Below are 14,568 nucleotides of genomic sequence, written 5' to 3' on the forward strand. Positions count from 1 at the left end.
TCTCCCATCTATAAAGTTGGTCCAATAAAAAAAAAGATATCACCAAATAAATCCTTGCCTCTCATTTATTTTCTGGATCATCACAGCTACAGCACTCTAACCCTGTTTAATATGTGTCTCCTGTCCTTAGCTGTAGGCATAATAGAACCAGTTAAAAAAAATGATATTCAGATAACCGGGGGAAGCCTGCTGGCTGCCTTCTCCTGCTATGTTTATGAACGTGGGAAAAGGAGGCTGTAGAGAAGAAAGATTTAAATGACATACTTTGCTAAAATGATCTAACGAAAAGTTGTTTAGCTATAGTGCTATCCTCCCACTGGTTAACAAAAAGGATTAAACCAGGCTCAGTGTCGTTTGAGAATGTATAGTTGAGGGGGGAGGGGGAGGAGAAGGATCCTATTTCCCATGGCTGCATTAACTTTAGGTTAGCTTTGTCAAAACAGGCTGGAACACCCTCCATTCAAGGTAATAATGTATTTATGCCAAGGGTAAAGTAAAAGGATAGTAGCATTCTTGAAAATTTTGACCTATTTTTCTACACAACTGGAATACAAAGAGAAAGAGAGCCCTGGCTTGATTTGTGAATTAGCAAATTTCCAAGTTGAAGCAGTATGAAAAGAAACAAAAAGCAAAAGGCAATGAATGAAACAGAAGAAAACAAACTGAAAACAGACTAGCAGTAAAGAATGTTAGATAATGGTTAACCTGATTATCTGGACCAGGTCTGCTCTGCAGAATTTTGTAATGCCTTATTATGTAATCACATACAACCTAAATAGCAAGGTTACAGCTGTTCCTATCATCACCAAATTTCTTTTAGCACTTACCAATTTTACTGAAACCAAGAAAAGAGTTCATGAGTGACAAGTCACTCAAAGCAGAGAGAAACACAATTTTAAAATATTTCTTTGGATCACTGCTGACAGACTATAGGAGAAATAATCTAAATGATCTGAATGGAGGGAAGAGGTAAGGTAGTTTGTCACACTATGGATTTGATGCTGCACTACCTACGTCACAGGGAGTTTTGCTACTGACTTTAGGAGAAGTTGGATTGGTTCTTGAAGGACAAAGACTATTTCAGGCACAGATGACACTTTGGAGGAAAACAGAAAATGGAAAAAGAAAGCAAAAGGAATAGTTCAGATGGAGGATTACGAGGACAAAGGCAGCACCAAGATGAGCGTAGCTAATAGTTCTGGTAACTGCCTCTGTTCTGGCTGAACTTGCACAATATTTTGGTATATTTTTGCTCATTGTATCACAATTACCTCTTGTTCTGGGTCATCATCCAGTAGGTTAAAACGTTTTTTCACCACTCGGCCAGAAGCTGTTACAGTTACAGAGTTGTTCACCTGATGAGAAAAGAAGAAAAGGTGGTTCAGGACTAAAGGTAACACAGGTTGTGTTTTAGCTGTACATCCATTTTATTTGAAATTAGGTAAACTTTTAAAATACCAAAAGGCAGCTTAGTCTTTATTAAACAAAAAAGAACAAACTCTAACCTGTACAGAAGCACAGAAATTACTGTATTAAGAACCATTGTTTGATCCAACCGTAAGGTTTTATAGGCCCTCTTAAAAACAGAGGTCCTATCCAATTTGACAGAATATTAAAGGTGTCACTAAAGTCAAAGTCTTTTCCCAGATGTACTTCTTACCTTGTTCCACTATTGAGCTATACACAGCTTAACTGTCACCAAAATTAGAGATGTGCATGCATTAGATATACCGTTTGTATATGCTTTCTGAAGCATTTTAGGATCCTTTGAAATTAAAAAGCTAAAGATAAGTAAAATACACAAGATGGAAGGGACAAGCACTAAACTACTTTTCATCCTTTAATATTACTCCGTACTATGCTTTCTACGAAGAAAGCAGGCCATTTTCTGCAACTTCAAAGGATTCTCTCCAACACCCTTTTTTACTTCTATCCATTAAAATTTTATTGTGTGATACTACTGATTCATTTTAATTGCAATATTTTAATGACTTAAACTATAAACGTAACATATAATTACTGCAGAGAAACTGGGTTACTTAAAAATGCCATCATGCAGACAGTTGGACACCAGTCCTACAACTGGCTGGGCACAGCCATTTTGAAGTAAATTGGGTTCTATGTAGGCATGGAGTTATGCTTATTGGGCTAAATCTGTAATGTAACAATTAGGAGTTAAGCCAAAAAGAAGAAAAATCAGGAAAAAGCAGAGAAGCACTGCAGAAACGGAAACCCATTAATGTAGCACTGCAGAAACGGAAACCCATTAATGTAGCAAACAGAGAAACAAACAGTCAATAAAAACAAGGGCAAGATATACTAAAGAAGCATACCAAGGAATAGCAAGAATTTGCTGGGACAAACTTATGAAAGCAAAGGCAAAACATGAGATATGACTAGCAAGGGATGACAAAGACAGTGAAAAAGTATTTTACAGATACTTCAGACAGAAAAGCAGAACCAAGAAACTGTGGGTCCATTGTTTATAGTGAAGGTGCTTTATTTACAGAAGACACAAAGAAGACAGAGTTGCTCAATGACTACTTCATCTCAGTCTTCATAACAAAAAAAATGACCAAATAAGTAACAAAATGTATACAGACAAAGAAGAATAAATAAATAAAGAGCATGCCAGAGACTTCTTTACAAACTTGGATTCATTTTTATTGGCATAGTCTGATTAAATTATTTTCAGGACGAAGTAACTGGCTGAAGAAGTCTCAGAGCCACTGGCAACAATATTTACAAAGTTGTGGATGACAGGTGAGATTCCAGCAGAGTGGAAAAGGGCTAACATAGTACATATCTTTAAAAGAGGATACAGGAGGACCCAAAGAAGTAGAAACCAGTCATCTCAATTTTAATATGAGTAGTTACTAGGGCAAATTATAAAGGTTATTATAAAAGTCAATTTATAAATACTTGGAGGAGGAAGAGATGATCACTAGCAACTTACCTAGCTTTATTTAAGAATATTTAAAAACAACTTTGGCATAGTTACGACTTTGGTGGATGAAGGGATGCGGTGGACAGAATACATTAGGACTTTAATAAAGTTGCTGATACAGCTCCACGTGATATTCTCTTAAGTAAACTAGAGAAATGTGGGCTAAACAGCATTACTGCTAGATAGATATGTAATTGGCTAAATAACTACAAGCAGAGACTAACTATAAATGGCTCAGTGTCTGAATGGCAGGTTTCAAGTGGGATTCCACAGGGGAGTGTCCTGAGTCTGGTGTTCAACATTTTTGTTAATTGCTTGGATGCCAGAATAGAGTGCTTCCTGATCCAGCTGGCAGATGATACAGAACTAGAAGGGGGTTGAAAACACTTAGGAAATACAAGTAGAATTCATAAGGATCTTCATAGATTGGAGAACTGGACACTAGACAACAGAACGAAATTCAGCAAAGAAGTGTCAGGTGCTACATCTAGAGAAGAAAAACCAAATGTGCTAAAACAGAAGGAGGGATAATTAGCTATGCTAAAGCAGATAATAATAGCATTGCTAAGGCAGAACTGGGGGTTTTAGTGGATCACAACTTGGCACAAGCCAGCAACATGCTGCAGTTGCAAAAAATACTAATACACAAATTTAGACTGCATTAATACAAATATTATATAAAAGACACAGGGGATGCTATTACCACACTAAGTACTACTTATGCCACAGCTGGAGCACTTTATGCACTGCTGCGCTTTGCAATTTAAAAACAATGTGGAGAAACTGGGGAGGATCCAGAGGTGAACAATGAAGGTGAGAAAAGGGTTGGAATACAAGCTATATGAGGAAAGGTTAAGAGAATCAGGTATATTTAGTTTGGAGAAAAGGAGATTAAGGATGATACATGATATAATTTTTCTAACAGAACAACTGTTTTTCCTTGTCAGATAGGGCAGGACATGAAGTAATAGTTTCAAACTGAAACACAGCAGATTTAGTTTACATCTCATACAAAAAACCCAACTTCCTTACAGTAAGAACAGTAGGACTGTGAAACAAGCTGCCCAGAGAAGTGGAAATTTCCTTTACTAGAAGTTTTCCAGAAGAGGCTGAAAAAGCATTTGTCAGGGATAATACATGAAGAGCACATCCTGCATTTGTGCAGGTTGGATTAGATGACCATAAGATACCTTCCAACCCTATAATCCTGCGTGTCAGCAAAGTAGGGAAGACCTTCCTATACAGAAACTACAGTACTATTAATCACAACAAAAGTACTATTATAAATTCCATACCCCTTTCTTCAGAGCATCTCAGAGTTATTTGCAAACATTAATAAAGATAGTCTTGAAACCCTTCTTGAGAGGTATGTACTGGATTAAGGGCCTGGTCCCAACAGAAATCATAAGTAGTGGAGAAAGGCTCAACATCTCCAAAATCAGGTCCCTGTTGTCAAGGTCAGACAGAAAATGTCTGAGAGAGATAAGATTAGAATTCAAGACTTCGGGCGCTCATTCCCAGCACAGAATTATCATTCTTATGAAATCTTAGGAAAAGGCAGGGGCTAACCCTGTTCCTTCTGAATTTAAAGAAAGCTTTGCTACCAACTTTACACATTTTTCTAAAAAAATTAATGCCACTGATTTCATGAGACAGTATTCAAAAACTATTGAAAAACCTATTCTGTGTACAGGTGTACCTGCTGAAGCCAAACTGCAGTTCTAAGTAATATGAAAATGTTTATCAGTATTCCCTAGTGTGTGTCATTTAACTACTTCAGTATTCCCATAACTTTTCATTGTTTTCTGTCAAAAATGTTAATATTAGACAGGTTTGAAATGTTTTGGCTATTTGAACCATCAACTTCATGATTTTTTACAGTATGAAACCTGCTTGTGATTATAATTTAGAAAGACCTTCTTTTGAAATAAATTCATCATTGTATTTACAACTGTTCACCATAACAACTGCTGAGGACTAAAAAGTCAAGGGAGGTTTCAGTAAAATAGCCTTATAATACAAATTATCTGTGAAATAAATCTCTCTTATATAGGCCTGACGATACAAAGTCTGCTGAATTCAATGAGTCAACAGACTTTGCATCAGATTCATAAGATACAGTGATATACATATCCACATTAATACATGCATACCACATATAGTCTTACAAAAGTAAAAGATATTCTTTCAGTGAAGCATTTATTGTTATAGTCTTACAATATTCTCCCTGTTGGCCACAATGATAAAATCTTCTATAATTTCCTGTTGGTTGGTATTATTTTCAATTTCCTTCAGTTTCAAGACTCTTAAAAAAAGCAAAAAATACAAAATAAGTCATTCTGAAATCTACTTGCTGTAATATTTTTAAATTTATGCTCTAAAAATAATCATATTATTAACGAATCACAGATAAGTGAAAGTTACAATAGAAACTTATTTCAAATCCTAGGATTAATATATACCACATACGAAAGAAACTGTTACTATAACTTGCACTGACTTGTGACATTTTAGCACACCCCTTCTAGAATCTATAGCATGTTCATTACATTGTGGTGTTACCTGCATATTGTTTCCATCTATAGTTGCTATGAACTGATGACAAGACTTTGGCATAAGGATACTCAGACTAAGGAGGAATCATTTTTCCTGCAGTGGTAGTGGGAATTGACTGCTGGCAAAGCCCTCCTTCCCCCCAATGCTGCTAGAGCCCCATGCCCATGGGTTGGATCCAGCCTGTAGGCTGTAGGTTGCTGACTAGGTCCTGCTGTTTTAGGTCCTTGCTACTTTGCAACTAATGCAATATTGATCCAAATTGCATTACAGAAAATGAGTTCAGCCAGCTTCTTGGAAAAATAATTTCCCTAGAAATATATGCCCAACTTCATTTGTAGATTATTTTTTAAAGTAGTATTTGGGGGCAAAAAAAGAAAAAAAAAGAAAAAAGCACAGAAGCATTTAGTTTTTACCCACTGCAGACAATAATGAAGGAAAGAGATGAAATATGCTCTTATTATACAGGCATTTCCTGAAGAAAGTTTCAAAACTATAATAGAGACAGATAGATTTTCTTTTCTCCTAATGTAGTCACATAGTATTTACTAAATATTTTGAGATTAAAATATAGATTAATATAGGGTGAAATGTCTTCTAGGATATGAACAACCGCAGATTTGGAAGAACTGAAATATATTTGAGGAAGCCCTGACCAAATCATTTTGTATTCATCTTTAAAATAAATTCAAGCGGTGGAAATGAAATCTCCTCTATTTGTACCAGTAGTGCTAAGATTATATTCCTTTAGCTCTAAAAACAAAGTTTTATCACTGAAGTTCTTACTACTGCAACTCTTTACAATATATCAGCTAGAGTTTCAGTATCTAGTTTAAGTCAGTTTCATTCGTATATATCTCCCAATTATAAATGCTATTTAATACACACACACACACACACACACACACACGTATGTATATATTAAGGCTGTGTAAAGCTTCGGGCGCTGATTCGATTTGGAGGACTGAATCGATTCAGAAAATGATTCAGAGGAGATTTGGCAATTCAGGCAGTCCCTGCTCGCTGCCACAGGTAGCTGGACCTGGACTCTGTGCCGGTAAGTAGGGGGCAAGGGGGTGGGGACTGGAGAAGGGGACTATGGAGGGGACTCTCGCCAGGCCCCATCCCCTGCCTGCTCCTCCAGCCCCCCTGAGCGCCCCCCAACCCCTGCCCATTCTCCCGGGCCCGTCAATGGCTGCCCTGCCCGGCCCTGGCATCCCAGCTCTTAAAAAAAAAAAAGAAAAAAAAAAGCCCTGCACTCACTGGCTGCTGCAGTGGCCGCTAGGGCTTCTGGAGGCTCGTGGCAGTGGGGATCGCCCCCTCGCTTGGCAGGATTCAAATCTCTGAATCAGATTCGGCCAAATCTCACTGAATTGAATCACTGTCCCCTGAATCGGCTGAATCCGAAGCGAATACTAGACATTTTGCACAGGTCTTTTTATATATATGATGAAATTATTGTTGTTGGTATGTTTGGTTACATAACAACACTTTTAATTGTTAAAAGAAAAGTGTTATGTTGGCCTCTCTCCTGCCTTTTGTTTTCCAAACCTATTATTTTATAACTTTAGCCTTTGGCACTCAGATCATAAAACCAACCTACCTGGCTGGAATGAGGTTTTATCATGGGGTTAGCAATCAGTAAGAAGAAAGTTATCATGGTGTTTTCACTGCCAAGTCATTTGACTATGTACTCATTTAATATAGAAATGAAATTTGGCATATTCCACTGCTGAAATCTCACATTGCGTAAGATTTAACAGATGGCTTAGGAAGGTAAATGAAAAAGTTAAGTAGATGTACTGGGCTCCTTCCTGTACCATCTTAAAGATAAGCCAAAATTTAAAAAGTCAGCTCCCTTCCATTTTTGAATAGTATGCCTAACTGGCTTCTTGACTCCCTCTGTGTTTATTTTCTCATTAGTCTTAAAGGTATACTTTAGGCAGAATTCCAAAGAACATGCAAAATTTGAAATAAAATTCAAATAAACTAATTTTCAAATGGGGGAAAGAGGAGAAATCATTGAATTAATGGCTGGCTAGGACCCGAATTATGAAAACCAATGTTATGAAGACCAGATCAAATGGGATTCTATTTTAACAGATTAAATCTGGCTGTAAGAATTTAAAAATATGCAACGTTAGCTGATCAAAGCTTATACATCCAAAAAAAAGAGTGAGGGTCTCAAAAACTTATGATGAACTTGAGAGTGTCAGCTTTTGAAACTGATTTATTTAGAGGTACACTGATAGAGATTTTGGGGGCCAATACCAAAAGCTGACTTTTAAGGAGGCATATCGGCCAATACTGATCCAATTTCTAAATAGCTATGTGCAGCTGGTAAATCTATTGTGGTGAAAGGGGAGGGGGAAAGGAAGAGGCGTGGAGGGAGCAGATCAACAGCCCCTGCACTGAGGGAGGAATGGGGCTGGGGCAGGTGTTGCCCAGCTGGGGCAAGGCAGGTGCAGGATGGCACTGTGGCTCATTCAAGGGGCATGGGGAGGGGGGCAGCAGCCCCCGCCATTGCACGCTCTTGGTCTGGGAGCTGCTTGTCTGGAAGCTCCCACCGCTGCTCCTGCCAGTCATGTGGGACGGGGGGTGCCCCCGGATCTGCACAGGGTGGGCTGGGCCAGGCAGGCTGCAGCTGTGGTCTGGGGCTGTGCTGTGCTGCACTTGGTGCAGGCGCCGGTGGCGTGGCCCCTGGCCCTAGCCGCAGCCCACTCCACACAGATCATAGATTCATAGAAGTAGGGTCAGAAGGGACCTTGTAGATCTTCTAGTCCGACCCCCTGCCCTGGGCAGGAGAGAAAACCAGGCTCAAATGACCCCAGCCAGGTAGACATCAAGCCTCCTCTTAAAGACCCCCAGGGTAGGCGCCAGCACCACGTCCCCTGGAAGTTGATTCCAGATCCTAGCCGCCCTGACTGTGAAGTAGTACCTTCAGCCGTCTAGTCTAAACCTACTCTCTAACAACCTATGGCCATTATTCCTTGTTACCCCGGGGGGCGCTAGGGGAAACAAGGTCTCTCCCAAACTCTGCTTGTCCCCCCTAGTGAGTTTATAGATGGCCACCAGGTCACCCCTCAGCCTTCTCTTGCGAAGGCTGAATAGGTTAAGGTCCCATAGCCTCTCTTTGTAGGGTCTGCCCTGCTGTCCCCGGATCATGCAGGTGGCCCTCCCTTGAACCCTCTCAATGCTGTCCACATCCCTCCTGAAGTGCGGGGCCCAGAACTGGACACAGAACTTGAGCTGTGGTCTGACCAGCGTCACATAGAGGTGGAGGATCACCTCCTTGGTCCTGCTTGTGATGTATATGTGGATGCACGACAAAGTACGGTTAGCCCTACTGACTGTGTGCTCGCATTGTTGGCCCATGTTCATCTTGGAGTCAGTAATGACTCCAAGATCTCTTTCTGCCACCATGCTCTCGAGGAAGGAGTTTCCCAGCTTATAAGTGTGCTGCTGGTTCCTACTGCCCAAGTGCAGCACCCTGCACTTGTCTGTATTGAAATAGGATGCTATTTTCATTAGCCCACTCCTGTAACCTGTCCAGGTCCTGCTGTAATCTGTCCTTCCCTACTAACGTGCCCACCTCACCCCAAATATTGGTGAGCAAATTTGAACAGGCTGCTTTTGACCCCGTTGACCAAGTCACTAATAAAGAAATTGAACAGTGCGGGCCCAAGGACCGAGCCCTGGGGGACTCCACTGCTCACTTCCCTCCAGGTCAAAAATGACCCCTCCACCACTAGTCCCTGTATATGACCCTTCAGCCAATTTGCAATCCATCTGATTGTGTAGGCATCAATACCATAGCTGCCTAGTTTTGTAATGAGAATGGGGTGGGAGACCGTGTCAAATGCCTTGATGAAGTCCAGAAAGACTACATCCACCGCGACACCTGTGTCCAATGCTTTGTGACCTGATCGTAGAAGGCAATCAGGTTGGTCTGACAAGACCTGCCCCTAATGAAACCGTGTTGGTTGCCTTTGAGCATCATCCCTGATGCTGGCCCATCACAGATGTGCTTCTTGATAAACTTCTCAAAGAGTTTCCCAAGGATTGAAGTAAGACTAACGGGCCTATAGTTGCCCAGGTCCTCCCTCTTCCCTTTTTAAAGATGGGGACCACATTGGCTTTCTTCCAGATCCGGAGGCACGCATGCAGCAGTGGGAGCCCTGCCACCTGGATGAGCCGCAGCTCCGTCCCGTGCCCACCCCGCCCTAGCTGGGCAGCGCCTACCCCAGCCCCAACCCCACTCCTCCCTCACCACGGGGGGCGTTGAACTGCCCCCCCATGCCGCTTCCCTCCTCCCTCCCCTTTTACTGCAACAGACTTACAAGCTGCATGCAGCTCTCCAAGCTACTGGGCTGTGCTCCTTGCTGCCTTCGTGATACGTTGAGGCTGTATACAGCCATTTATCAGCCAAATTACTGGCCACATCAGGCCAATTTCCGATTTAGTCAATTTTCTTTATATCGGTGTTGATCCAATATTGTACTGATGTATCAGTGCACCTCTAGATTTATTATGACAATTAAGATGGATGTCAGAAGAGACTTTATATGAAAATCATTACTTTCTTTTAGTTAAGGCATAGAAATATTTTCTCATTATACCTAGTTTAAAAGTGACACTACACTGTGACCCAATAATTATCCCTAACTCTTAGGGACCTTCCAACAAACTGCTAATTAAAGGTTACCTTGTATTCTTGTTAATAAAAATAAGCTTTGGGAAAAAAAGTAATATGTACTTACTTAATCAAATTTGGTCCCACGTGGATTATTCTACCTGAAGTGTCTGGGTGGAAATAGATCCAGTCTGGTTCTAGTGAACAGCATTTCATATCTTGTATGCCATTTTTTGCCTGAAGCAAAAAGGGAAAGCTTAGAACTTTAAAATTTTGATATGCTCAAAGAATTAAACTGGAAAGTCTCCTGCCCAACTTCATCTGAGTGGCTACAAACACTAGCTAGACCCTGTCAGTACAAAGAGAATAGCAGCCCTGAAACTGGAATAAATAAAGGGAAGAAGCAAACCCTTAGGTAACTTCAAGGCTTAAAGGAATCCCACTGAACTGGATTGTAATACTGTTTGGTGTCAAGGGAACAGTGGGGTCCCAGAACATGGTTAGACATGGCCCTACCTTTGTAAGCCCACACATTAAAAATGAAAGATCTAGCTTAACAACTGCAAATACTTCAGCAATTCAAAACAGATAAGGTGTGATTTGAGATCAGACCTGTCTTTTGCATTAGTTCTAAGTCTTATTACAAATGTGAGATACATGTCTGCAGAAAAGCTTATTTAGGTCTGCTAGCCTGGGATAATTCATAATTTCAGCACCAAATCAGGCAATCCTACAAAGTTTTGGATAAGCCATGTGACAAATTAAAATAATTTCAAACCAATAATTTAATTTTTCAATGGTGTTAAGCCACCTCCCAAAAATGCAGGGGGAAAGGGTTGCCTGATGTCCTGGCCATCAAAAACACCAACCTCTTCTATATAACTATACTTCACCATGAGACAGAGACCTGCATGGTCTGAAGAAAATAAAGACAGAAATACTAGTTTAAAGATGCTAAAGAGTCTAAAGAAATGAGTACATACACTGATGAAAAAGTTCCTGGATGAAGAATCATGAGTTAGCAGGCCAAGTGCTTGCCCATGTATCAGAAGTGACTTTAGCCTGAATACGGTGAACAAGCTAAAGTGAAGGCTAAGATGAAGAGCTGACGCATGTCATATAATACAACATTTCAGGGTGGATAAAAATCAACGATTTTTTTTTTTAAGTAAAAAAAAATCAGATTTTTATTTAAATTTTTTTATTTTGTGTTTTTACTTCTTAAGATGCTTTTTGTACAAAAATAAACTTACATAAAGATAGCTTTAATTTAAGATAAGTTAAAGCTCAAAGATATCATCATGGAAAAGGGATTATAACTTCTAATTATATACTATTTGAGACAATATACTCATGTAACTTTTTTAGAAGTTTTATAAATAGGTCACAACGGGACATATATTAGGGGCCCAATCTTATGGGGTTCCCAGCGGTTCCTCTATAGATTAGTAAAGATTAAAGAAAACCATTCTACCCAATGGGACTCAGTGCTCAGTCTAGAACAGTGGTCTCCAAAGTGGGGTGCGCACACCCCAGAGGGTATGGGAAGAAAATATTAGAACTTGTATTTTATTTATTTTTTATCTAAAAAAATAAGAAAGAAATTAAGCTTTACTAATATTTAATATACAGATTAACATTGGCGCCCTCACTCAGTCCATATGTCGGACAGTCACGTGTCACGTACGGTACGTGAGGTATCCTTAGGGAAGAAGCATTCATTCGCTTTCAGCGTATTGCAACGTATTGCAGTTTACATGTGCCCGGTTAGATTATATTACTTAGTTTTAACTAAACTAACCCTCACAAAATGGACAAGTGGCTTAAAAAGATTCCTGCAAAGAAACTGCGGATTGAATATAATACTAATAATGTGAGCACAAGCAAACAACAAGAAAATGGCAGAACTGACACTTCTCCTACTCTTAGTATGAGCTCTTCGTCAGCCACATTACAAGGTAAAAACAATGACGATTTAATTTCTATTTTTGTGTATGTTTTATAATGTACATATTAGTACAGTAGTACAGGTATATAATTTATAAATAAATATGCCTATATTGGGGGTGCATGCTCAAAAATTTTTTACTGATAGGGGTGCGTGAATATAAATATACATATATTGGGGGTCCATGCTCAAAAATTTTACTGATAGGGTCGTGCGATCAAAAAAGGTTGGAGAACACTGGTCTAGAAGATCTCATTAAGCATCTCTGTGATGATTAGTTTCAGTTCTCAAACTGTGGATTTGTGTCTCCAGAGATCATAGGCAGATAAGGTTTTTTTTGGGTAGATGTGGTATCTTTTATTACACCAACCAAATAATTGGAAAAAATGTTCTTTGCAAGCTTTTGAGCACAAACACCCTTCTTCAGGCATAGGGAGAGTTTGTCGTCTCCAGAGATAACATCCTTGTTAACAGCAGGATATGGAGATGAGAGATAACAGACCTGACTACCCATCCATCAGCACTTTTTGTAGAAAACAATGATAAATCGAGGCTTCCTGACCAGTGATTTAAATCAACTTGATTTAAACCAAAGCCACCCTACATGTCTACAGATAAATTACAAGTAGAGGAACAGAACACAAATACTAAACCCATTTATTTTGCAATTTGTTAAGACTCTGAGTGCTTCCCTAAAGATTCTTTTTGGCTGGCTGACCAGCAGGAAGCACAATAACCTGTCACCACTGTGAACACAGAGAATGCAATGGGTATATGAGAAGGGAGGAAACACCAGAAACAAAACCAGTGGAAAGAGAATATTTCCATTACTTAGCATTCTTTCTTCTGGCAAATTCAGAATTGGTATTACTAGTTGGTAGGGGTAATAATGTATAGTACTCCCTAGCAAGGAGTTAATCAGAAGAATAAGAGGATGCAGTAGCAGAAAAAATGGGAAAACTGGTTTTGCTTCAGGGCTTTTCTCAATTCACCCTGTGAATAAAATAGATGCATATTAATTCCCGAAAAGCCATTTGAATACATTACCAAAGTATTGTCTTTCAGAGAACAAATATGGAAGACTCCTTTGTGCTTTTTATTATTAGGTGTGATGATGTAATGCCAAGGGTATCCTCCAATTTGAAATGCATTCTCTAAGGAAGACACTTCAAATAGCAAAGGTGGGGTATCTGTGAACATTGGTAATGTTGAGAAGGTTATTAGCAGTCTCACAATTCTACTGGTCCGTAAAAGCCTAAAATCTCAGAACAGCATTCCTTCTTGAGAACTTCTGAAGACTAATCATATGCACCCAGTGAATCAGATTAAGGGCAGAAAGGTGTCCACATTTGTAATGTAACAAAACAGAGTGGATTGTAACTACTGTAATTTGCAACTGAATTTATAAAAAATAAACAACATACTGTAAGATTTTTATAATGAATATAAAAAGGATTGTAGTTCTCCTTTCAGCTCATATAAGACAAATCAATCAAAAAACTCTTCAGCATTAATGTGCTAGACTTGTAAATCTTCTGTGCATCAATGAAAAAAGTTAATTACCTACATTTAATTCAAATGGATACCAAGAAAGATTTATAAACTAACTAGCTACCTAGAAATTCCTTTCTTAGGCACTAAAAGTAAGCCACCTTTTAGGGTGATAAACAGCCCTGTTTAAACAGCACAGAACACCACTAAAAAGACTGATAGAAAACAAATTACAAGGGGAAATTTGAACATATAGAATATAAATACTTAAAACAGTTTTTATCAAGATGGGGAAAAATGTTTACTTTTTTTATTTTTTAATTACCAGAACTGGGTACGACTTCAATTTTATGCCTCTGGAAGACTGAATTTGGAGTATTATTTTTTTTCTTTGTACTCTGATGGGACATTGATTCAGTGTTGCCTGAGGAAAGCATGCCATCTACTGAATTACCAATACCACTTTGTGCCGTACCTTGTTCTTTATCTTGGGTTTACAGTCAAATTCTGACTTGATCTTCCCCTACTTAGTTTATGAAATTTAATAATCACCACTTGATATGGTACAACTGCATGAAGTATGAGAACTTACATTTATATTGTGCCACTCTCATGCCCATATCAAGATTCAAAGCACTTGGCCAGCTATTGTGTGCAAAATCATCTGCCACAGTAATAAAGCCACACTGGAGCCAGGAAGTGGCAGCTGGTTAACACCACACAACAGGTTAGGATTACTGAAGTGAAGATAACTACCTCCACAAGAGAGAGATTTCTGATCTACCTTTCAGAAAGTTTCTAATCAAGGTTTAATAAAGTATGGCCTATAGTAAATTACAGCCTTGGAAAAAAAGTGTAGCATATGACTAGGGGGGTTGGAGAGGTGTCTGAGACATCTGAGTTGATTAAAAAATGAGGGAAAAAGTCATGAAAATTTGTTAACTTTGTGCTGAAATGTTAATTTCATCAATTTATTTCTGACAGCCTAATCATTTA

At 39.1% G+C, this 14,568-nt stretch overlaps 1 protein-coding gene across 3 annotated transcripts in view; it reads right to left on the bottom strand.

Moving 5' to 3' along the window:
• Positions 1 to 14,568, bottom strand: part of DCAF17 (DDB1 and CUL4 associated factor 17) — a 34,734-nt gene that overhangs the window by 2,760 nt on the left and 17,406 nt on the right. For 2 of the 3 annotated variants that reach the window (XM_019554398.1, XM_019554400.1), the window contains exons 9-12: positions 13,129 to 13,271; positions 10,261 to 10,370; positions 5,165 to 5,252; positions 1,272 to 1,355 (exon numbers count right to left, since the gene is read on the bottom strand). In XM_019554398.1, coding sequence (XP_019409943.1) covers positions 1,272 to 1,355; positions 5,165 to 5,252; positions 10,261 to 10,370; positions 13,129 to 13,271 — 425 coding nt within the window. The remainder of the gene's footprint in view (positions 1 to 1,271; positions 1,356 to 5,164; positions 5,253 to 10,260; positions 10,371 to 13,128; positions 13,272 to 14,568) is intronic. The other variant, XM_019554399.1, reaches the window with a different exon arrangement.

The sequence above is a fragment of the Crocodylus porosus genome, unplaced genomic scaffold (genome assembly GCF_001723895.1).
Source record: "Crocodylus porosus isolate Cpor-Errol unplaced genomic scaffold, CroPor_comp1, whole genome shotgun sequence".
Lineage (NCBI taxonomy): Eukaryota > Metazoa > Chordata > Crocodylia > Crocodylidae > Crocodylus > Crocodylus porosus.